General features: G+C 39.0%; 3 protein-coding genes and 1 long non-coding RNA gene across 4 annotated transcripts in view; 3 read left to right on the top strand and 1 right to left on the bottom strand.

Moving 5' to 3' along the window:
* Positions 1–4,162: 4,162 nt before the first annotated feature.
* On the top strand, positions 4,163–11,078 carry LOC311289109 (scavenger receptor cysteine-rich domain-containing protein DMBT1-like; the record flags this gene model as incomplete). Its single annotated transcript, XM_084406867.1, has 7 exons — positions 4,163–4,196; positions 4,298–4,630; positions 4,853–5,161; positions 5,381–5,689; positions 5,914–6,219; positions 6,321–6,460; positions 10,977–11,078. 7 exons carry the CDS (start codon positions 4,163–4,165, stop codon positions 11,076–11,078), a joined length of 1,533 nt encoding a protein of 510 aa, XP_084262993.1.
* A 1,636-nt stretch (positions 11,079–12,714) lies between these two features.
* LOC311289110 (adhesion G protein-coupled receptor E3-like) lies at positions 12,715–16,526 on the top strand (the record flags this gene model as incomplete). Its single annotated transcript, XM_084406868.1, has 10 exons — positions 12,715–12,886; positions 13,404–13,520; positions 13,640–13,821; positions 13,907–14,089; positions 14,208–14,414; positions 14,489–14,721; positions 14,923–14,989; positions 15,079–15,170; positions 15,253–15,415; positions 16,467–16,526. 10 exons carry the CDS (start codon positions 12,715–12,717, stop codon positions 16,524–16,526), a joined length of 1,476 nt encoding a protein of 491 aa, XP_084262994.1.
* Positions 16,527–19,469: 2,943 nt separating this feature from the next.
* LOC311289111 (scavenger receptor cysteine-rich domain-containing protein DMBT1-like) lies at positions 19,470–23,177 on the top strand (the record flags this gene model as incomplete). The annotated part of the gene is made up of 7 exons (XM_084406869.1): positions 19,470–19,479; positions 19,931–20,239; positions 20,458–20,766; positions 21,725–22,033; positions 22,254–22,562; positions 22,863–23,018; positions 23,107–23,177. 7 exons carry the CDS (start codon positions 19,470–19,472, stop codon positions 23,175–23,177), a joined length of 1,473 nt encoding a protein of 490 aa, XP_084262995.1.
* A 207-nt stretch (positions 23,178–23,384) lies between these two features.
* Positions 23,385–25,272, bottom strand: part of LOC311288902 — a 25,459-nt gene continuing 23,571 nt past the window's right edge. Inside the window, exons 3-5 of the long non-coding RNA XR_014627038.1 lie at positions 24,086–24,154; positions 23,839–23,997; positions 23,385–23,521 (exon numbers count right to left, since the gene is read on the bottom strand). This is a non-coding gene — a long non-coding RNA (uncharacterized lncRNA). The remainder of the gene's footprint in view (positions 23,522–23,838; positions 23,998–24,085; positions 24,155–25,272) is intronic.

Below are 25,272 nucleotides of genomic sequence, written 5' to 3' on the forward strand. Positions count from 1 at the left end.
TATTGAAGTAAATGTTTTTTATTATGTTGTATATATATTTTTTGATTAGTTTTTCATTTAAACATCTGATTAGTTTTAAATGATCATTGTTTAACTAATATTGCACGTATTTGTTGGTGCTACTGACAGTTATTTGTAATGTAATGTTTTAATATTGTGTGCACCTGCCCGGGGACTGCAGATGGAAACTAGCATTTGCTAACTCTGGTACAAAATATCTTTTTGTAAGATTAATGTATTTTGTACATTGTCCCTGACAAATAAACTAATAAAATAAATAAAATTAATAAGGCATCTCTTTCATAAGGCATTTCTTTCTCAGGCAAATTATGTGGGAAGATCTGATTTGAATTGAGCCTCACCTACCACATTTTTGAAGACTTTAGATTATTATTAAGAATTAAGAATGAAGACAGTGAGGCACCAGATAAAATAGCATTACTCCATCATAGTTAGGGTTGAGTCTGTGTTTTCTTGCTTTTCTGTCATTCAAAAAGGACCTGTGAATATAACAGGTTTATAATTAAAATATCAAATTATTATATTACTAAATATATTAATAAATATAAGTAGTACAACACCATTCAGTTTACAAACCTGTGGCTGTTTTCTGTTTGTGAAATACCTGCTCATCAGGCTGTGTTCTCCAGTTCACACTATACTTCCCTGTAATTTGTACCACGTTCCTTATCTGTGAAATTCAGTGAAATCTTAGTAAGAAAACACTCAAGCTACACATCACACTTATTAAGCACATGAACCTCACCATGTCCAAAAGATCCTTCTTGATATGTGGGTCATTGACATCGACTCCAATCTTGGCCTTCACCATAATCCTCACCACAACTCGTCTCACAGTTTCTGTGAAGTAAAACATTGACGGGGCTTTAAAAGATGAACGGTCTGTCATTACGGCATCTTTTCATTGCATTTGCCAGGAAAACACAAGAGAATGTGAGATGTGAATGACATAATTCGACAAAGTCGACAAAAGATGAAAGTAGTCTTTTCTTCCCTATTGTGACATATATCTGAGTGAAACGGCTTCTCAAACAAGAAAATATATGGGGCAGGACTTAATTCTGTCAAATGGGATTTGACTGAATGGTTCTGGTTTGCTTTTGGTCGATCTTATGAGTGACAGGTTGTCCCGCCCTTACACCAGTAAATACATTACCAGAGAATATTTTAAAAAATTAAACATTAAAAAAATAATAATAACGATGTGCACTGATAAATAATTTATAATAGATTCTGCAATATTCAGTAAAAATTTAGGAATTCCATTTTGATTTCATGGTGACTTTAAGCTATACATCGTTTGAGGAAGTTCACATTTAAGATGATCTTACTTTGGCAAAAAACTCCCGCATGAAGCGTATTCAAACAACTGCTCACACCCCATCCAGTAAAAGGACAGTCCCGCACAGTCTGCTCATTTCCTGTACAGATCACATTATCCATCCATATTTTCCCGACTGAAGGACCCACATACGCCTTTGGCTGTGCAATGTCTCCACAGTCCAGCTCTTGACACAACACTGTAGCATCTTCTAGATCCCAACCAGTGTAACACACTGCGCCCCAGTGCTCTTGATACCGAATCTGAACTCTACCGTCACATGCACTGGAACCATCCACCAGCTTCACATCTGTTGAAAGAGTGGTTTTACACATAAACTCTTGCACGCTTATAGACCACAGAATGCACCAATCTAATTTTTAAAAGGTCAAAACCTCTTTGTAAATGTAATTTATTATCCAAGAATTGCTGAGTTTTGTTTAACATAGAGCTTTTATATAAAATACTAAATATAAACATTACAAAAGTCATAATGCAATAATACTGTTACTGTTTGTGTGATCTCTGTACAACTGTTCAGCAATATTTACGTAGCTTTCATCCACCTTCACAGATGACTCCAGCGTCTTCAGAATGTCCACAGTTGTGTATTCCCCATCCATTTGTCCTACAGTTCTTTAGCAAGGACTCGATGCCAGCACAATTTACATGATCCATTCATATCGGTCCTGATCCTTGTCCGAAATAAGCAACACTCTTTGCCTCTATCACATCCCCACAGCCCATCTCTCTACACACCACTGCAGCATCTGACAGATCCCAGCCATCATCACACACTGTTCCCCATATTCCATTATAGAGAACCTCCACTCGTCCAGAACAAAAGCCGATACCATTCATCAACCTCAGAAAAGCTTCGACTGGAGGTCCATTTCCGAAATCTGGATGAATTATAAAATGTATCACACAAACCCATAACATACGTCTTAACAATCATTTAAATCTTTCAAGAGTACCCTGAAAAAAAATGTGGTGTAGAAACAATTCACTTAGACGTTGCTAATCAATTTCACAATGAATTACATATAAAAGTTTTGAAGTAGAAAGAATTATATTTTTTTGACAACTTCAAAAAATCTAATTGTTTTAACTTTATACAGAGAGCAATGTTTATGTCTGCATTTTTCTTCATACCTAGCATGAGAAGGAGCCACAAGGAATTTAACATTGTGCCTGAAAGAAATACAACATGTTTTGCCAAATAAACAAGGGAAAGTCTGTTCTACCATTATCATCACATTTATTTTTTAGGCATCAAACTTATTTAATTGTGCTGTGGTTTAGCATCTTAATAGCAGATTCAATGTATAGCCAGTTGAATAATTTAGTATTACAAAAAAAGATTGAGGGAAAGCATTTTGGTAAACATTTGAGGCACATAAAATCAACTTTAATTACACAAATTGTCAGTATATAATAAAAGGCAATGATTATTAGATGTCTTTAACCTGTTAAATTGTCAGACCTTTCGGAAGCGTCTTCGTCTCCGTGATGGTGTGAGATCGAGTTGAAGATGTTTCCAGGTGATTGTATTTCTATGTGGAATCATCTGCCTTCTTGGCTCCTCCCTTCAGATGACATTACATGACAATGATGAGCATAAGAAAGCAAGCTCTTACTGTACAACAGTCCATCTTTCAGAGTCACTGAGAACACAACCCTATTGAATGCTCAGGAGGTGGTTGATTCAGTTAGCCACGAAACCAGGAGTGAATTTCTCATATGCAATAAATTGCAGAAACATGCACTGTTGGGTGTAAGAATAATTGCAAATGCAAATCCACTCAAACGTGTGGGAATTATTGGAATGCTTTGTAAATTCCCTTTCTTATATAGCTGTGAAGAGGAGATCTATCAGTATTCAAATATCAAAATATCTTGATATCCTTTTGATGGGTTAGTTTCATGGAATTTCCTTTACAAAGACATGCAAAGCATATGGAAACTAAATGTCAAATTCTTGACCCTAGAACCTCATATTACATAAATATGTCCCAATAAACAAATTACATCCTACAGAGTTTTCCTTAGAATGGGCTGTATATTGTTCAGGTTAAAATAGTCTTTTGATTGTGCGCAGGTATTGTGTGTAGTCCAAGATGTTTTGTTTATCAAATGTAGATGCCAGTGTCATTTACTGAGTGCAGAAAAAATGCACACAGTAAATTCACATTTATACGAATCTGTTTGGATGCCAGAACGCAGTCAGTATAACTGTCACACGTCATCTTCACTTTTCAAAGTGTAACTCAATCCTAGATAAAGAGGAAGATCACAGACGGCCATCTAACCAGGTACTACTTTATCATCAGTGTTTTTTATGTACTTTTGCGTTCATGTGATGGGCTGTTTCAATATTTTTTTGTCTTACATGTACACTGACAGTCCACACTTGTAATGTTTTAGAGTAATTTTACATAATTACTGTCCATCATATGAAATTCAAAAAATAGATTGGTAACACTATATTTTACAGTCTCTCAGGTTGCATGTGCTTGCTCCAGTAATAACAGTTAATTATGATTAATAAACTAACCCTAATCTTAACCCTATAGTAAATACATGTTGTTAATTAATATTACTCATTACTTAATGAATAATTACACTGTAACAAGGGCACTTTTAAAATAAAGTGTAACCAATAAATTGAACTGTTAACATTGCATTTGTGTGATACATTATTATTATTATTTAAAGTATTACTAGATTCTTAAACATTCCGATTCTTTCATGATTTCATTCATTATTGCTGATATTTAAGAACCACATTATCTAATGTGAAATATATTTACAGCCAATATGTTGTGGTCTGTTCATCTCTTTCTGCTTCTGGGTAAGGAGACCAACAATACTGACATAAAAAAAATATTAAAAACATAGCCTCATTAAGAGCTAAGACAAAATAATCTGCATCTGTAACTCTAACATGTACAGGCTGCACAACTGTCACTATCAGCAGTGACATCAGACTAGTGAATGGAGGCAACTCCTGTTCTGGACGAGTGGAGGTTCTCTATAATGGAATATGGGGAACAGTGTGTGATGATTACTGGGATCTGTCAGATGCTGCAGTGGTGTGTAGAGAGATGGGCTGTGGAGATGTGATAGAGGCAAAGAGTGGTGCTTATTTTGGACAAGGATCAGGACAGATATGGATGGATGATGTAAACTGCATTGGCACTGAGACTTCACTAAAGAACTGTAGGACAAGTGGATGGGGAATACATGACTGTGGGCATTCTGAAGACGCTGGAGTCATCTGCAACTGTGAGTTAAAAACATTTATAGTTGAAGGCAGCACAAATTTAATATTGTACTTTTTTTTTTTTTTAAAGAAATGACCCAAAGAGTTAAATAGAAGAAATCCTACATGTCTTTTTCTTTCGAATGCCAAATGTCATTGCTCTTTTTCAAATAAAAGAATGCAAACAAATATGTGCAGGAAAAAAAAACAACTTACTTGTGTCTTTATATTATTTGCGTGGATAGTAGCTGTAAGGTTGGTGAATGGCAGTCGATCCTGTTCTGGACGAGTGGAGGTTCTCTATAATGGAACATGGGGAACAGTGTGTGATGATTACTGGGATCTGTCAGATGCTGCAGTGGTGTGTAGAGAGATGGGCTGTGGAGATGTGATAGAGGCAAAGAGTGCTGCTTATTTCGGACAAGGATCAGGACAGATATGGATGGATAATGTAAACTGCATTGGCACTGAGACTTCACTAAAGAACTGTATGACAAGTGGATGGGGAATACACAACTGTGGACATCATGAAGATGCTGGAGTCATCTGCAACTGTGAGTTAAAAACATTTATAGTTGAAGGCAGCACAAATTTAATATTGTACATTTTCTTTTTTAAGAAATGACCCAAAGAGTTAAATAGAAGAAATCCTAAAGGTCTTTTTCTTTCGAATGCCAAATGTCATTGCTCTTTTTCAAATAAAAGAATGCAAACAAATATGTGCAGGAAAAAAAAACAACTTACTTGTGTCTTTATATTATTTGTGTGTATAGTAGCTGTAAGGTTGGTGAATGGCAGTCATTCCTGTTCTGGAAGAGTGGAGGTTCTCTATAATGGAACATGGGGAACAGTGTGTGATGATGGCTGGGATCTGTCAGATGCTGCAGTGGTGTGTAGAGAGATGGGCTGTGGGAATGCTAGAGAGGCAAAGAGTGTTGCGTATTTCGGACAAGGATCAGGACAGATATGGATGGATGATGTAAATTGTGCTGGCACCGAGTCCTCGCTAAAGAACTGTAGGACAAGTGGATGGGGAATACACAACTGTGGACATCATGACGATGCTGGAGTCATCTGCAACTGTGAGTTAAAAACATTTATAGTTGAAGGCAGCACAAATTTAATATTTAATATTTCCTTTTTAAAGAATTGACCCAAGAGAGTTAAATAGAAGAAATCCTAAAGGTCTTTTTCTTTTGAATGCCATATGTCATTGCTCTTTTTCAAATAAAAGAATGCAAACAAATATGTGCGGGGAAAAAAAAACAACTTACTTGTGTCTTTATATTATTTGTGTGGATAATAGCTGTAAGGTTGGTGAATGGCAGTCATTCCTGTTCTGGACGAGTGGAGGTTTTCCACAATAGACAGTGGGGAACAGTGTGTGATGATGGCTGGGATCTGTCAGATGCTGCAGTGGTGTGTAGAGAAATGGGCTGTGGGGATGTGATAGAAGCTAAAAGAGGTCCTTATTTCGGACAAGGATCAGGACAGATATGGATGGATGATGTTAAATGTGCTGGGAATGAATCCACACTGAAAAACTGTTCATCAAATGGATGGGGAGTAAACAACTGTAGCCATCAACAAGATGCTGGAGTCATCTGCAAATGTGAGTCAAAAACATTCTTACAATTAAAGTATATAATGATTATAATAATTTTAGGGGAAAAAAACAGTTTTGTCTTATTTGCTTATTTGTGTGGATAACAGCTGTTAGATTGGTAATGGGTGACAACTCCTGTTCTGGAAGAGTGGAGGTTCTCTATAATGGAATATGGGGAACAGTGTGTGATGATGGCTGGGATCTGTCAGATGCTGCAGTGGTGTGTAGAGAGATGGGCTGTGGGAATGTGATAGAGGCAAAGAGTGTTGCATATTTCGGACAAGGATCAGGACAAATATGGATGGATGATGTTAAATGTGCTGGGAATGAACCTACACTGAAAAACTGTTCATCAAATGGATGGGGAGTAAACAACTGTAGCCATCAACAAGATGCTGGAGTCATCTGCCAATGTGAGTCAAAATAACTCAGTTTATTGTTCATTGAATACTAGTATGCCATTCATGGGTTTATCACCCCCAAAAGTGTAAACATTGAGTCCCCAAGGCACCATAAAAACATTGAGAGCAGTCCGCTCAGGTCCATCAATATCTTTCTAGCTCTACCTATAGCGAGAGTTTGGGGGGTGTATATTGTAACAGACTAAGGCAGAGGGTGGGACCATGGCTGATGCGTTACATGGGAAAAGACATTAAGTTTCGGGTACAAGACCGCAAGCCAAATTTCACTGCATTTAGACCTTCAAAGATTAAACGGGTCATGAACACGTCAAAGCAAATGGGACATTGCAATGCTACTCGCTAAATTGGACACTACAATGCACCCGTTCAGAAAGGCAACTGCATCAGTTTATAAGGTTTACTTTGATGTGTCCGGTGTAGACAGCCTCAAACAGTTGTGGCGCTTCATGCAAAAAAATGTGCCCAGTGGATGGGTTTATTATAAGAAAGACGCTCATGTTCGCTGTAGACAGAGTGTTATCCTTCTCAATTGCTTACTCATGACACATCGCAACACAGCTAAAAGTAAAACCTAAAAAGCAAAAAGTTGAACCCTTTATTTAAAGTAGCCTATATTTTTACCTGTGATGACATGAATTCACAAGCACCCATAATGTAACGGTCACCAGCTGGAGTGCCCTTGAGAGCCACCAGAGGGCACTCCACACCGGACTATCATATTCACTCACAGACTACATTTCCCATCCTGCATCTACCTGGACTGATTACTTCATACACCTGCACTGCACTGATTACACACACCTGCACCTCATTCACACACACATAAAAGCCACTTCCACACTCCACTTCTCTGCGAAGTATTGCATTGCCCCGGCGTACAATTTCTGAGCGGTTTCCCTGTGTTTGCTGAACTGTTACTGACCTTGGATTGTTTATACCGACTTCTGATTCTTCTGCTGCCTGTCTTGACCCGGATTGTTCATTGGACTGTGATTCCTGCCGCCTGCCTCGACCCTTGCCTGTTTTCTGTTTCTGCTCTGAGATTATCTCCATTGTTCTGTCTGCCCCTGATTTACCCTGCCTGTTGATTATTCTAATAAAGCTGCAATTGGATCTAACTGCGTCCTCCACATCATTACACATAAGAGCTGTGATTGTGATGTTTGAGTTGGGGAGGTGCAACTGTGAAAGGGGTGTTTGCAATTCCACTAGGTGCCTAGGTTCCACTAGTGTTGCAGAAACTACTTTCTTTACCTTTAAATAATGTTTCATGTAAGCAATAAGGTACGAGAGGCTGTGCTGTATTTTGAATACAGTCGTGGCTATAAGGGTCAAGCAGGCACTCTGCTTCATGTAGTGCCTAACAACGCCCTTCAGCCATGACTGTCATCATAATACAGCACGCCTCAAGTTCCTTATTGCTTTTATAAAATGGTTAACACTCAATACAAATTTAGAAGCTGAACATGTATGCATTAATATGTTGGGTTTTTTTTTAAGTCCATCCTTCCTCCAGAATTTTTTTTCCTGCATAGTGATAGTAAACGGCAAGAGAATGAGCAGCTTTACATATCCATTTAGGCTTAATAGTATTTATTATTTGTATTAAAAGACTCATCTGCATTTATCAAGTTACTTAACGTAATGAGGTCTAAGCATGAAGTACTGGAACTGGCTGTTTAATTTTGTCAGAATTTATTTGGTGTCCAAGCAGTGGATTTGTCAGCGCCCCACTGACTCAGGAATTTTTATCTGTAAGGCTTGGTAAGGCACAGTGGCCATTGTTTCATATAATGTGCTGGTAAATATATTTACATGTACCCTTTGTTTGCTTCAGTATTATTTGTTTGTTTGTTGATTGTTATTCATCAGTCATTATTTTTTCAGCCGTTACTGACATCACCAGCACCGATACAACAGTCAGACCAGAGACAACCTCAGCTGGTAATGTAGTCTGATCCCTCTGGCTCCTCTACAGCCAACCACACTCATTGCCACATTAGTTTATTTTTAAGCATTGCTTTTTTCATTCTGATTGCTGCTATATGTACGCATATTTATGTATTAAGCTATTTTTTTTTGTCTCCAATGTGTGAACAGATTTTAACAAAACAACGTCAAAAAACAATTTATTATTTCAAATAACAAAATTACAGCGTGTAGACTGATTTTTTTGTGAAGTGCTTGTGACGTTTCTGCCGGGAAAATCAAAAGGATGTGACGTTCACATGCGCTCTCAAAAGCCTCTTTTCCTTATGCTTATGCAATGTTCAATATAATGCAGAAATTTGCCATTTACTGTAAGTGTAATGTCAATGTGTCATGCAAAGAAAAAGGATTAATTCAAACTATAGTCTGTCATAGTCAGATATATAGCCTATATAGTGTCAAATATACTTTATATTCAAACTATCATAACGGTGTAATTTGAGTTACCTCATCTGTCATCATGATGCTCGTGAATTGCAGAGATTGTGCAAACATCTCCACATCACTATGATCAGATGCTTTCTTAACTGCAAATATATTTTCAACTTCTTTTTAGTTCTAAGCAAAGAATGAAAAAACTCAAGGCCTTGAATCACGTTCAGTCTCTTGTGAACGAGTGCAAGCACAAGCAAAAAGTTGCTGGCTGCAGTTCACTTAACGGCCACCGGTGTCGCTAATAACAAGGGTTTTATTCGACATATAGCCCCGTTGAATTCTTGCTGACATGTAGGCCTAGTTGCTTTATGGGCTGCTTCCTAATGAAGCAACATCATAACAATCTTTAAGAGAGAAAACACTGACTTTTACTGTGGTCTTAACAGAATGTTCAAAATGACTAAAACAGGGTACAAATGGATATGAGAACTTTCTGATATTGTTTATTTTCCATAGTTTTGTCTGACCTTGCTGAATTTTCATTTGCAATTCTGCTTTATAATTGTCTTCATGCTGATTTCTATCATTGCAGGTTTAAATATAACGCGATGTGATGTAAGTTGAGTTTCTGCATTGTAGATATATTTAAAATATGTGATATTCTATTTATTGTTGATGGTTCTGTGCACAAAGTGCATTTTGTTTGCAAAACATGATTAAAATCACAGAGTCGGTTTTATACAGTTTAAAGCTCAATTGTGATTTCAGGGTCAGACCTCTGGTGGATGTTTTCAAAATCTTCTTGAGCAGATAGAGCACATTACAGCGGAAGGGCAAGGGCTTTCTGTGACTGTAAGTCTTAAATAGAAACAACGGATACAATAATCAAATATGTATCGATTGATTGGCAGTTCCCCTTCGTCAGTCACTACTAGAGATGCGCGGATGAGCTATTATTTCATCCGCAACCGCATCCCAAAATTCATCATCCGTCCGCCATCCAGCCGCACCAACGTTTTTGACCAATTTTCAAAACCGCACCCGCCCGCCATCCGTTGATTTGTGTATACATATATTTTTCATTTGATTGGTTCAACCGCCCGCCACCCGCCACCCGCCCGAATTTAATTAAAATATTTTTTTCGTCACGTCATCCGCCCAATCCGCGGTTTATCCGTGGAGTCCGCGGCTGTAACCGCCAACCACGCATCTCTAGTCACTACTACATAAGTCAAGACTGATGAATGGGGATCCAAACGGACAACACTGCGACCATTGCGTAGATCGCACGCCAAGGTGGTCTACGCTCCCGCCGCCTGTCTCAACTCGCCCGACATCTTCTCCTATGGAGTCAGAAGTAGATGAGTCAGAAGTCAGAAGTAGTAAAACATTGCCAAATGTTTTACTCCCTGACCGAGGCAACCCTCGGCACAGATGCACTGGCACACAGCTGGCCCCGTGGCCTGCGCAAGTATGTGTTTCCCCAGTGAGCCTTCTCGCGCAGACACTGTGCAAAGTCAGGGAGGACAAGGAGCAGGTCTTGTTAGTTCTCAGAACTCATGGTCCTCGTGACAGCACCTACTTGGCCCATTCCTCCGAGGAAGGACCTGCTTTCTCAGAGACGGGGCACTCTATGTCACCCGCGTCCAGACCTTTGGATACTCCATGTTTGGTCCCTGGATGGGATGTGGAGGTTCTAGGTGACCTACCCCAGGCGGTGGTTGACACCATCACTTCTGCTAGAGCCCCCTAAACGAGTCGACTCTATGTTCTGAAGTGGAACCTGTTCGTTGAATGGTGTTCTTCCCACCGGGAAGACCCCCGAAGATGTCCAGTAAGAGTCGTGCTTTCTTTCCTGCAAGATGGGTTGGAGTGAAGGATGTCTCCCTCCACCCTCAAAGTGTATGTTGCCGCTATCGCCGCACATCACGATGCAGTTGAAGGTAAGTCACTGGGAAAGCATGACCTGATTGTCAGATTCCTGAAGGGAGCGAAGAGACTGAATCCACCTCGCCCCCGCTCTATACCCTCTTGGGAACTGTCTCTGATGCTCAGCGCACTGCAGAGACCTTCCTTTGAACCACTGCAGTCTGCTGAGTTAATGATCCTGTCACTAAAGACAGTGCTCCTGACTGCTCTGGCTCGCATCAAGAGGGTAGGGGACCTGCAAGCATTTTCGGTCGACGAATCGTGCCTAGAATTCGGGCTGGCCAACTCTCACTTTGTCCTGAGACCCCGGCCTGGATACTTGCCCAAGGTTCCTACCACTCCCTTCAGGGACCAGGTAGTGAGCCTGCAAGCACTGCCTTCAGAGGAGGCAGACCCAGCCCTAGCTTTTCTCTGTCCCATCCACTCGGTTATACATGGACAGAATGCAAAGCTTCAGGACCTCAGATCAGCTCTTCGTCTGTTATGGAGGCCAGCAGAAAGGAAAGGCTGTCTCTGAGCAGAGGATGGCCCACTGGATAGTGGATGCCATCGACTTGGTTTACGAAGCCCAAGTCGTGCCTTGCCCATTCTGGTTGCGAGCACACTCAACAAGTGTTGCTTCCTCCTGGGCTCTGGCTCAATGTGCCTTGCTGACTGATATATGTAGGGCTGCGGGCTGGGCTACACCTAACAAGTTTGCTAGATTCTATAGCCTCCGTGTAGAGCCGATATCTTCCCGTATACTTGCCCCCAGTGGCCAGTAGCACGAAGGACCCGTTCTTCATGTCGGCTTGCAACCCCACTCCCGCCTCCCTGGGCCGGATATGTGCATCTATTTGTTCCAGTAGTGTTCCCCGGAAGTGGCTAACCCTGTGAGTTCCTCTGTCACCCCTGCGGTAGTCAGACGTTGTGGAGCGTCTGACGCCAGGCCTACACTCGTATTCATTGTGGAATCTGTGATAGGCTGGGTATCCATATGGCGATCCCGTGTCTTTCCCTCAACAGAGCCCGCTCTGTCGTCTCTGCTGGTGTTCCTCCCCCCTATAACTAGGCTGGAACCACCCCAGAGACTTCCCTGCTTGGCTAGTCCATATGTGTAACCATCACAGTGCCTCCCTCTGGGGTAGGATGTGGCCTCTGCAGCATTCCCTTCCCCAAAGGCATGCTTTCCCAGCTTTATCCAATAAGTCACACTGAGTGGGTCTTGCGAAACAGCAGTGACTGACCTTCTCTGCTTAGAGCTCCTACTTTCTGCCCAACACTGCGGTCAGTCCTGAAGGCTCAAGTGGAGCACTGGAAGGGCCAGCAGCCGTGGCGTTTTGGTAGATATCCCCATTCGTCAGTGTTGACTTACATAGTAGTGACTGACAAAGGGGAACATCTCAGTTACATATGGTAACCCTCGTTCCCCAAGGAGGGAATGGAGACGTAAGTCCCCTCACCACAGTTGCTGAGCTTCTGCTGTACGGCCGAGTCACAGGTCCAGCTCCTAAGCGGAAAAACAAGGTGCGACGCACCTTCTGCTCATTATATGCTTGCGCCACGATGCACAGCAGTTGGTGCAATTATCGCATGCCAATGTGCATTGGCTCGTTTAGTTTCACTCGAAGTAGATAGGCTCGCAAGTGATCCCCATTCGTCAGTCTTGACTTCCTTCTCCGCTCCCTCCTCGGGGAACAAGGGTTACCATATGTTACCAAGATGTTATGTCTAACTGACTCTCTTGACATTTATAGTAACTGTATTTATCTGATCAATCAATTAGGCTGTGACCAACATTTTGACTATGGCCTTCAATGCATCAGAGAACATTTTAGAGACATCATCATCATCAGCCAACCAAACTGAACTAGCCTCCTCTGGAAACCGCATGTTAAAAATCAGTGAGAAACTCGTATCTACATTGGTGAAGCCGACAAACACAAGTGACAATGTCAGTTTTATTCTTGCTGCTGTAGGTGAGTGATGAAACAGTTATTGATGAAACTGAGATTATATATGATGTCAGGGACTTCACGGTATATGAGCAGAGAGCAGTGGCGGATCACAGGTGGCAGACAGCAACAATGATAAATGCAGCTACAGTAACTATAATTGAGTATGAGCTACCAATGATTTAACTGAGAACAGAAAAAACTGCCATTATCTTTTGTTTTTGAAGTCAAATGTCAGTATTTTGGTGCAAATTCATCCGTCATTTGGTAGAACTGTCCTAAAAAAAACACTAATCCTTAAAAATCTTTTTGTTTTGTGAATATTTGCTGCCTTGAGCATAGAGCAATCAACATTCACAAGACATTTAACAAACACTCAAATGATACAAACAGAAAGTCAGTGCAGTTTATGGTAATTATCAACTACAGTATTTGATTTTTGTTTGTCATTTGTGCAAATCGAATGATTGAATTGGTCTGTCATTAAAACAATTGCAAATAAATTAATATAGCTCATAACTGCTTGTTTGTTTTTAATCAGAGGGACAAGTCTTCATGGTTGGACGAAATGTCACCTTAGATAAAATCCCTCGACTTGACACAACAAATTCTTCTGTGGAGATCGATCTCATTGGGATCGCCAGGAACAACAATGACAGTATTCAAATGTTTTAATTTGATGAAACTTTTTTTTTAAACGTAGATAGAGATGTCATACCTTTTTTTTAAGTTGTTTTAACAAAGGGTAGCATGTAAGCTTCTGTTTCTGTCACACAGGATCAGCTTCTGTGGCGTTCTTGAGCTACAACAAAATGGAGAATCTACTGAAGCCCGACTTTTTCAACACACCAAATAAATCGAATAAAACGATGATGTCCACTGTGATCTTAGCTACTCTTCCCAAAACCACCAACACTGAACTCACCAAACCAGTCAACTTCACCCTCAAACACATCAGAGTGAGAGACTGAAATGTGTTTTTGTCCAACCCTGACAACATCTAATATTCAATGTTGTAATATTTCCTGCATGTTCTTTTTGCAGGAGCTCGACCCCAATGGTTCTCTGTCCTGTGTGTACTGGAATACCAGTGAATGGGTTGTAGATGGTTGTTCTGTTTTAAAGACCAACAGCAGCTTCACAGTGTGTTCCTGTGTTCATCTGTCGACATTCGCTCTCATCATGCAATCCCCATTAAACCCGCTCTCATCATTTAAAAGAGAACAAGTAAAACCTCCTTCAAAGATTGAAACGCACTAGCAGAATTCAAATGCAATCTATAGTAGATGGTCAACATTCAATAAATGCACAGATTTGGTACTCATACTCTGCTATGTTTTCTCAGAGCAACTCACTGCTGGAGCAGTTGAATTTAGTGTGTGTGACCGTTGGGCTGGTGTTCTTCAGTTTGGCCCTGTTGACCTTTGCCCTTTGTCAGTGGAGTCCTGGAGTGAATAATGTGGCTCGAGTCAACATCTGCATAACTCTACTGTTGGCTCACCTTCTGTTCCTGCTCACACAGCAGTTCCTGAGCCTCATACGCCCTTATCAGGTGAGAATGATAGAGCCCAACAGCTCTAAACACCCTCACTGAGAACCATCATAACCGCCTCTCATGGTCTCCAGGTGCTGTGTGCCGTGATATCAGGTGTTCTGCACTACCTCTTTCTCTCTGGCTTTGTGTGGATGTTCATTGAAGCTGTGCTGCTCTTCATCTGCGTGACGAACCTATCACGAATCAGCTCCAAAAAGAGGGAGGTGCTAAGCAATGGATTCCTGTGTGTGATTGGATATACGGTTTCTCTGGTTGTGGTGAGCGTGTCTGTCGGGCTGGTTCCGGAAGGCTACGGCAGGGAACAGTGAGTTGTTGTTGTTGCTAGTTTATTTTTTAGTTAATTTGTTTTGAATGAAAATAAAGCAGCGAATGACATTTTTACTATCTGATAAAAATACATTATTACACGAGCTGTAAGAACGTCACAGACGAGATTAAAATATAATATTTTAATAGTCAAAACTAAATTCATTCTGTTATTATAATTGTGTTTTTCTCTAAACAGCTGTTGGATTAAAATGGATAAAGGTTTTGTCTGGAGTTTTCTGGGTCCTGTTAGTGTCATACTAGCAGTAAGCATATTTTTTATATCACATCATTTTATTTTATATTAAAGAGAAAACAAGGTGATTTTTTTTTTTTTTACTTTTCTACTTTTCAGTTCAACATGATTCTCTTCATCAGCATTATCATCAGACTGAACTCAACTCTCAAAAATCTGAACGCAGAAATTTCACAGATGAAACAAACCAAGTATCAAACATTCAGATATGAACACTTCATAGAAAATATAAATATATATTCAATAGTGACACATTAACTTCTTTCTCTGCAGTATTATGACATTTAAAACACTGGCTCAGTTTGTGGTTCTTGGTTGCTCCTGGATTCTGGGTTTCTTCATTAATGGCAGTAAAGAGCTGGAGATCCTCTTCCTGATCTTAAACTCCCAGCAGGGAACCTTCATCTTCCTGATCTATTGTATCCTGAATAATGAGGTCAGACATCACTCAGTTTACTATCATATTCCATTTTAAAACTGAATATGAAGGACCATTACAGTTGCTATTGCTCTTCCATTTCCTTTCTGTGATGGAATGTTCAAATGAGCCAAGAATCTTCAAACTGTCAAAAAATTAAAACAGACATACAGTAGAAGGTATCCAAGCTTGAAAACTATACTTCAAACTTTTAGGCCCGGCTTTCTCAAGCTGTTTTCTATTTTGTCCTCAGTAATGAGTTCAGCCACTGTATCATTCTGCTCCATAGGAAAAACATTTCACGTTCTGTCTCCAAAACAGTACATGGAAGAAAAGTGAAGCATCAGCATTTACTTCTGAAAATGAAAATCTATTCTCTAAATGGGGTCAATTGATGCTTTTTAATGTTTTCCTTTTCTTTTGTGCATGTATACGATTTGCAAAGTTACAAAGCTCATAGTATCTCACAAAACAGATTTATTCAATCTAACAGAGAACTCGAAACCTGCCTAAAACACCTCGATCGAAGTCCAAATATTACTTCCTCAAACGTCTACGTCACAATATGAAACATTCGCATAATGCCTGGCCAAAAGCAAACGCAAAGAAAGAAGGGGATGCTTTTTGAATTGCAGTGTTGTCATCATGTCGTGGTGTGTTTGGATGCAAAGGCAAAACCGCTTTATTTGGCCTTATGAAAACGGAGGTTAAGAAGGAATCAGAGGTTAAGATTTATTTATAAAGCTGAGCAGTACAACCCAAAAGTTTGCTTGTGCACTGCGCAAGTGCGCATTTTACAGAGGATAGCTTCCTGAACTTTTACAATAGTGTCTTATAACTCCTTTAAAACTAATTTTCTTACCTGTTTATTATAAACAAATTCCATTTTGGTTCATGAGTTCATTAATGTCTATCATACTAGTTCATACTAGCAGTAAGACCATTTCTTATTTCTCATGATTTTAATTTATATTAAAGTGAACTAGGTGCTTAATTATTATTTTTCTACTTTTCAGTTAAACATGGTTAACTGGTTAAATTGATCTCATCTCATCTCATTCTTGCCCAGGTCAGGCAGCAGTACAGAAAGTGTTTCAGACGTCTTTGCTGTGGACTCACACAACACTGAGGACTACAGCATCATGTTTAGGAGATAAAAAGCATATTTTTACAGATTCCGCAAAATAAACAAATGTCAATATTTGCAGCTTAATTCATTATATAATAAATACTTATAAGGCAAAAAGTGTGTATTTTATTGCTTCAATATTTTAATAGCTTTTTATCACCAATCAGTTATGCCGGTATTGTCAAGGTTTGAGGCTAATGGATAAGACATGAGCTAAAGAAGTGTCATGGGTAGTGAAAATGAAGAGGGGGTTTCCAATGTGAAGCTTTACATACAATAGTCCAAATGACAGGCGAACAGGATGACACACACACACACACACAGTGCTGTATAATGCATCATCGATACGCAACGATATTGTATTTTAAACAAAACCATTAACAAATATCTATACATTTTAAAGCAACTCATTCTCCCCTTGACAACATACACTTCCTTGTACACACAGTTGATTGACAACTGCATTCTACAACCAATTAAAATTCTGAAAAATGCAGGTGGTGACATCACATTTACATTTAATCTGTATAGTGGTATTTATTTAAATTGAGTCTCTTTCTTAATAATTAATTTAAAGATAAATGTTCAACATCAACTTTGTTAGCTCCATCAAATGAAATAGTCTGAAATACAACTGCTATTTCAAAGCTTTCGGCAAAACATTTTCTGCTAAACACCAATAAATCTTACAATGATTCTCCATTTCTTCATTGGGTGATGAAATAAAACGACGGCATCCAAAGGATAAAAACTAGTAAAAAGTACTACTTTATTTGTAAAAATAGAAACAAAAGTTTTGACTTGTTGATTTTGGTCACAAAATGCAGCATTAAAATGCAGTTTGTTTACTTAAGTGAATAATTTCCCCAATACTGCTGTATGGTAATGACTTTCCAAAGTGTACTATGCTTAGTGTTGCAGCCAATTTGAATTAAAAATTCCCATAAACACAGGCTCATTGTTTGATCTTATATTCTAAACAAAACAGGCCATACATCATGCAAACTGCTGTATCTTGGTTTTATGGGGCAAACCAAAGTGTTAACGGATGAAATTTGTTTAACAAATATATTTGTTTTTAAATCAGCTGATAAAACATATCCATGTCTACAGCTCTTTTCAAAAAGACCGGCTCAATCGAAGATGAAGAAGAGAACCATTTAGCAGGTATTAATAACTTCATATTTTATATGTTTGCAAATTTAATTACTTGTTCTTTTGTATTTTGTGATATATTTTATATAGCTGGCTATGCTCATATAGATAATAGATTAGAGGGGTTATTGTTCAAATGTCTTTACTTTGGCCAATATACACAGTGTACTGTGCTGTATATTCGATTACAATATGACAATACAATTAGAAACACTCAATTACACAATTAGACAATTGTCTCATAATAAATATTTAGAATAAACAGCAATTATTTAAAATGTTGTATCATTTTTTTGTCTGTAACATTCATTTCCTAACACGTAAAATTATTTAAAGGTTCTTCATGAAACCTTTATTTTTAAGAGCGTAAGCCTCACTACTATAACATTTTCATTTTTGGATTTGACATCATGTTTTCTGATATTCAACATTATCTGATTATGCTATTATGACACAGGATAAAATCAAGTTACACTTTATTTCGATGGTCCAATTTAGACATTCTACGAACTATAATTTTGATTAGAAATCATCTAATTTTTTATTTTAGTAGACTGTTAGGTTAGGGATATGTTGTTAGGGTTCTGGTTAGTAGAAGAAGTTAACATGTAGTAAAGATACTTATATTCAGTAGAATGTCTGTTGGTGACCATCAAAATAAAGTGTTAGCATATATTAAGCAGACAGTTTACTAATACTCTAATGACTGCTAGTTGACTATAGTTGCAAATTTACTTATAGTTAGTAGAATGTCTAAAGTGGACCATCGAAATAAAGTATAACCTAACATCATCATGTTACATATTTACATGTATGACTGTTTGAATGATCCACATATTATGGTCATAATTTGCATTCGGTTGCTTGGCTACACAGTGTAAAATATGTGTTAAAATGCTATAGATTAAATACAGTATTGATATTATTATATTAATATCAATTCAACATGAATAATATATCATTTCTATCATATTTCTAGACACTATGCTGTGGTTCATGCAATTCTTTCTGCTTCTGGGTAAGAGAACTCATAATACACATTGAAACAAATCTTGGTCACTGGTACATTTTTAGCACATTGAAAGCTTAAATTTCTCAGAAGTTTTTAACTATTTAATAGCCTATTGAAAAAATAACAATTTGGATCTTTGACTCTTTAGCATGTACAGGTTATACAATTGCCACTAGTACAGATGAAATCAGGTTGGTGAATGGTTCCAGCTCCTGTTCTGGACGAGTGGAGGTTCTCTATAATGGAAAATGGGGAACAGTGTGTGATGATTACTGGGATCTGTCAGATGCTGCAGTGGTGTGTAGAGAGATGGGCTGTGGGGATGTGATAGAGGCAAAGAGTACAGCTTATTTCGGACAAGGATCAGGACCGATATGGATGGATGATGTAAATTGCATTGGCACTGAGACTTCACTAAAGAACTGTAGCACAAGTAGATGGGGAATACACAACTGTGGACATCAGGAAGATGCTGGAGTCATCTGCAACTGTGAGTTAAAAACATTTATAGTTGAAGGCAGCACAAATTTATTATTGTACATTTTCTTTTTTAAGAAATTACCCAAGAGAGTTCAATAGAAGAAATCCTAAAGGTCTTTTACTTTCGAATGCCAAATGTCATTGCTCTTTTTCAAATAAAAGAATGCAAACAAATATGTGCGGGAAAAAAAACAACTTACTTGTGTCTTTATATTATTTGTGTGGATAGTAGCTGTAAGGTTGGTGAATGGCAGTCACTCCTGTTCTGGACGAGTGGAGGTTCTCTATAATGGAACATGGGGAACAGTGTGTGATGATTACTGGGATCTGTCAGATGCTGCAGTGGTGTGTAGAGAGATGGGCTGTGGGAATGCTAGAGAGGCGAAAAGTGTTGCTTATTTCGGACAAGGATCAGGACAAATATGGATGGATGATGTAAATTGCTCCGATACTGATTCCTCACTAAATAACTGTAGGACAAGTGGATGGGGAATACACAACTGTGGACATCATGAAGATGCTGGAGTCATCTGCAACTGTGAGTTAAAAACATTTATAGTTGAAGGCAGCACAAATTTAATACTGTACATTTTCTTTTTTAAGAAATGACCCAAGAGAGTTAAATAGAAGAAATCCTAAAGGTCTTTTTCTTTCGAATGCCATATGTCATTGCTCTTTTTCAAATAAAAGAATGCAAACAAATATGTGCGAAAAAAAAAAAAACTTACTTGTGTCTTTATATTATTTGTGTGGATAGTAGCTGTAAGGTTGGTGAATGGAGACGACAACTGTTCTGGACGAGTGGAGGTTCTCTATAATGGAACATGGGGAACAGTGTGTGATGATTACTGGGATCTGTCAGATGCTGCAGTGGTGTGTAGAGAGATGGGCTGTGGGAATGTGATAGAGGCAAAGAGTACAGCTTATTTTGAACAAGGATCAGGACAGATATGGATGGATGATGTAAACTGCATTGGCACTGAGACTTCACTAAAGAACTGTAGGACAAGTGGATGGGGAATACACAACTGTGGACATCATGAAGATGCTGGAGTCATCTGCAACTGTGAGTTAAAAACATTTATAGTTAAAGGCAGCACAAATTTAATATTGTACATTTTCTTTTTTAAGAAATGACCCGAGAGTGTTAAATAGAAGAAATCCTAAAGGTCTTTTTCTTTCGAATGCCATGTGTCATTGCTCTTTTTCAAATAAAAGAATGCAAACAAATATGTGCGGGAAAAAAACAACTTACTTGTGTCTTTATATTATTTGTGTGGATAGTAGCTGTAAGGTTGGTGAATGGAGACGACAACTGTTCTGGACGAGTGGAGGTTCTCTATAATGGAACATGGGGAACAGTGTGTGATGATTACTGGGATCTGTCAGATGCTGCAGTGGTGTGTAGAGAGATGGGCTGTGGGAATGCTAGAGAGGCGAAAAGTGTTGCTTATTTCGGACAAGGATCAGGACAAATATGGATGGATGATGTAAATTGCTCCGATACTGATTCCTCACTAAAGAACTGTAGGACACATGGATGGGGAAGTCATGACTGTGGACATCATGAAGATGCTGGAGTCATCTGCAACTGTGAGTTAAAAATATTTATAGTTGAAGGCAGCACAAATTTAAAGGTGCTCTAAGTGATGTTGGGTGACGTCACTTCTTGTTGACGTTCGAAGTATTGTCAAACAAAACGGAGGCTAGCTTGACCCTCCCTCCTTCTCCTCATCCCGTCCCCTCTCCCTCCCTTCCGTGCTTCCTGAAACAGTCATGAACCATTTAGAAAAAACAAACTGGATTTACCCACCTGTCCAGCAAAAACAGAGCCACCTGAATGTCGTATTGGAAGCCCTTCTGCTGGCGGAGTTCTCGCCACCTTTTGAACGCTTTTCTAATGTGAATTTGGGACTTTGTGTTCCTTCTCCTTTTCCCTATTCTTTGTTATTTGTTCATTGGAACATGTGTCGGCCTGTTTGGTCATGTGTCGGCCATATCAAAATTCTCAAGAATATAAAATGTTAACATTAGTCGTTGTTAGGACATCTCTCCTCTAGCTAACTTCCCTCTTCATGCTTCTCTCTCCTCCACTCCCCACACCCCCCTTCATGTGCACGCGCACTAACCTCCCAACCCCCACCCCCAAATCATTCTTGTCAGTTATTGGCTGGAACACTGTTTGTTATGTTTCATGGCCAAGGCTGGGCCAGTTTGTTTTTCTTGCTGTTTGTGGAGCCTGGGCTGTCTACAGAGACTACGTGTTTTTACAGTGTGTTCAGGGGACAGGCAGCTAGCGTATAGTGAGGAGATGTTTGCTGGATGTGACAAAAAATGTTTCAGACTAAAAAACGCGTGACATCACTTAGAGCACCTTTAATATTGTATGTTTTCTTTTTTTAAGAAATGAAAGAAATAGAAGAAATCCCAAAGGTCTTTTTCTTTCGAATGCCATATGTCATTGCTTTTTTTCCAAATAAAAGAATGCAAGCAAATATGTGCAAAAAAAAAAAAAAACGTACTTGTGTCTTTATATTATTTGTGTGGATAGTAGCTGTAAGGTTGGTGAATGGCAGTCACTCCTGTTCTGGACGAGTGGAGGTTCTCTATAATGGAATATGGGGAACAGTGTGTGACGATTACTGGGATCTGTCAGATGCTGCAGTGGTGTGTAGAGAGATGGGCTGTGGGAATGTGATAGAGGCAAAGAATGAAGCTTATTTTGGACAAGGATCAGGACAGATATGGATGGATGATGTAAATTGCATTGGCACTGAGTCCTCACTAAAGAACTGTAGGACAAGTGGATGGGGAATACATAACTGTGGACATCATGAAGATGCTGGAGTCATCTGCAACTGTGAGTTAAAAACATTTATAGTTGAAGGCAGCACAAATTTAATACTGTACATTTTCTTTTTTAAGAAATGACCCAAGAGAGTTAAATAGAAGAAATCCTAAAGGTCTTTTTCTTTCGAATGCCATGTGTCATTGCTCTTTTTCAAATAAAAGAATGCAAACAAATATGTGCGAAAAAAAAAAAAAACGTACTTGTGTCTTTATATTATTTGTGTGGATAGTAGCTGTAAGGTTGGTGAATGGCAGTCACTCCTGTTCTGGACGAGTGGAGGTTCTCTATAATGGAACATGGGGAACAGTGTGTGATGATTACTGGGATCTGTCAGATGCTGCAGTGGTGTGTAGAGAGATGGGATGTGGGGATGTGATAGAAGCTAAAAGAGGTCCTTATTTTGGACAAGGATCAGGACAGATATGGATGGATGATGTTAAATGTGCTGGGAATGAATCCACACTGAAAAACTGTTCATCAAATGGATGGGGAGTAAACAACTGTAGCCATCAACAAGATGCTGGAGTCATCTGCCAATGTGAGTCAAAAACATTCTTACAATTAAAGCAGGGTTTCTCAAACTCGGTCCTGGAGGGCCACTGTCCTGCACAGTTTAGCTCCAACCCTGATCAAACACACCTAGCTGTGAGTTTCTAGTGATCCTGAAGACATTGATTAGCTTGCTCAGGTGTGTTTGATCAGGGTTGGAGCTAAACTGTGCAGGACAGTGGCCCTCCAGGACCGAGTTTGAGAAACCCTGAATTAAATTATATAATGATTATAATAATTTTAGGGGGAAAACTGTTTTGTCTTATTTGCTTATTTGTGTGGATAACAGCTGTAAGGTTGGTGAATGGCAGTCACTCCTGTTCTGGACGAGTGGAGGTGTGCCACAATGGAATATGGGGAACAGTGTGTGACGATTACTGGGATCTGTCAGATGCTGCAGTGGTGTGTAGAGAGATGGGCTGTGGGAATGTGATAGAGGCAAAGAGTGAAGCTTATTTTGGACAAGGATCAGGACAGATATGGATGGATGATGTAAACTGCATTGGCACTGAGTCCTCACTAAAGAACTGTAGGACACGTGGATGGGGAAGTCATGACTGTGGACATCAGGAAGATGCTGGAGTCATCTGCAACTGTGAGTTAAAAACATTTATATTTGAAGGCAGCACAAATTTAATATTGTACATTTTCTTTTTTAAGAAATGACCCAAGAGAGTTAAATAGAAGAAATCCTAAAGGTCTTTTTCTTTCGAATGCCATGTGTCATTGCTCTTTTTCAAATAAAAGAATGCAAACAAATATGTGCGGGGGAAAAAACAACTTCTCAAACAAGAAAAAATTGCTTGATTTTATGCATGGGGAATTGATTGGATGATTGGATGTTTAGGGTTATGGATGCTATTGGTCGATCTCATGTGAGTGACAGGTTGCCCCGCCCTCGTGCCAGTAAACATGTCATTAGAGAAGAGAAAATGTCTCTTGATGTTTCTGCAAGAGGGAGGAAAAGTTATTTTGATTAAAGATTACGAGGCCACATGAATAAAAAAATTAAATATGCAAGGATAAATCATTTCTAATAAATACTGCAATGTTCATTAAAAAATAAGAAATGTCAATTTTTATTCAAGGTGACTTAAAGCAGAATTCATTCTGACTGGCTTTTCTGAAAGTGATTCCAACAATATTGTTTCTCTGTGCCGTTATTGTTATAGTTGCGGTGTGGACTCTGCTATTCTTTTATATTTAGAATGATATTCAGGATCATCCTATGATGTGAATAAGACTATATCAACTCTGTTTCTCACTTGCTTGTTTGTTAGCCAAAATTCAATTGCAGAATGGTTCCAGCTCCTGTTCTGGAAGAGTGGAGGTTCTCCATAATGGAACATGGGGAACAGTGTGTGATGATGGCTGGGATCTGTCAGATGCTGCAGTGGTGTGTAGAGAGATGGGCTGTGGGAATGCTAGAGAGGCAAAAAAAGGTGCTTTTTTTGGGAACGGCTCAGGACCAATATGGATGAATAATGTAAATTGTTATGGGAATGAGCTTACTCTAAAGAGATGTAGATCAGATGGATGGGACATACAGAACTGTAGCCATCAACAAGATGCTGGAGTCATCTGCCAATGTGAGTCAAAAACATGAATAAAAATGAGACCACTTATGCCAGGTTCAGACTACTACACGATATTGTCCGATTTTGGCAGCCCGAGTGTGTCGTGGTCATTCGTAAACGACAATGGTCATCTATACTCATGAAGTGATCGTTTTAGAGGCGCTTCAGCAACCTGGTGAGCACTGGAACTAGCATTAAGCTAACATGAAGCTTCAGTGACTATTTCCGCATTCTCTATGACATCACACACATCGTTAAAGATGGCAAGCGATGATTGGTCGGGAAGCAACGTGTAGTTTGACATGTTTTTGTCAACGACACAACAAGAATTTAGAAGTCAAAATTACATAATCTGAAACAGTGACTATCGTAATAGATAAAAATATTGTGTAGTCTGAACCCGGCATTACACTGTACCATCCAGAACATTACTAGTCCTTGTTTAAAAATCAAACTAATGTAACATTAATCATTATTGTCTTTGAAAGATGACAATTTATCTTCAACAACTGCAAAAACAAGCTCAACAACAGAAGTGAAGTCTGCAGCTGCTGTTTCTGCCACCAGTTCTCTAAGAAACAACTCGTCCGTCTCTTGTACGTGAAAATTTACCTCTTTTGAGCAATGTGCAAACCTTTCTACATTTTTCCAGCGATTTTTAAACATCTTGCAACATGTTTTTACCATATTTGAGACGTGTGTTAAATTAAGCAGTTACTATAGAAACAAACAGAGCTTGACTTTAACACCCACCAACCCGGCAAATGCGGGTAGATTTCAGCTGTGGCGTATAAGCGACTATGGCGGGTTTTTATAATATAATATGTACATTTTTCAATTGTAATTTGTAGTCTTTTAAAAATAAAATAATAAACTAGGTGCAATGTAGTGTTGTCAAAAATATAGATTTTTCGATACATAATCGATACTGAAATTTTTCGCAGAATAGATACAATACCAGCTGAGATTTATTGCTCTCTCATCTCTCCGACAGCAAGTTGACACACAAACCCGCCTCCCTTCACTCACTCGTTTAATTTGCTCCGGAATGACAATTGTTGGTGTTACAGGGCTTGAATTTCTGCACATAATTGTACTCACTCACACCTAAAGTGCGCGCAC

This window comes from Rutilus rutilus (genome assembly GCF_951802725.1).
Source record: "Rutilus rutilus genome assembly, chromosome: 4".
Lineage (NCBI taxonomy): Eukaryota > Metazoa > Chordata > Actinopteri > Cypriniformes > Leuciscidae > Rutilus > Rutilus rutilus.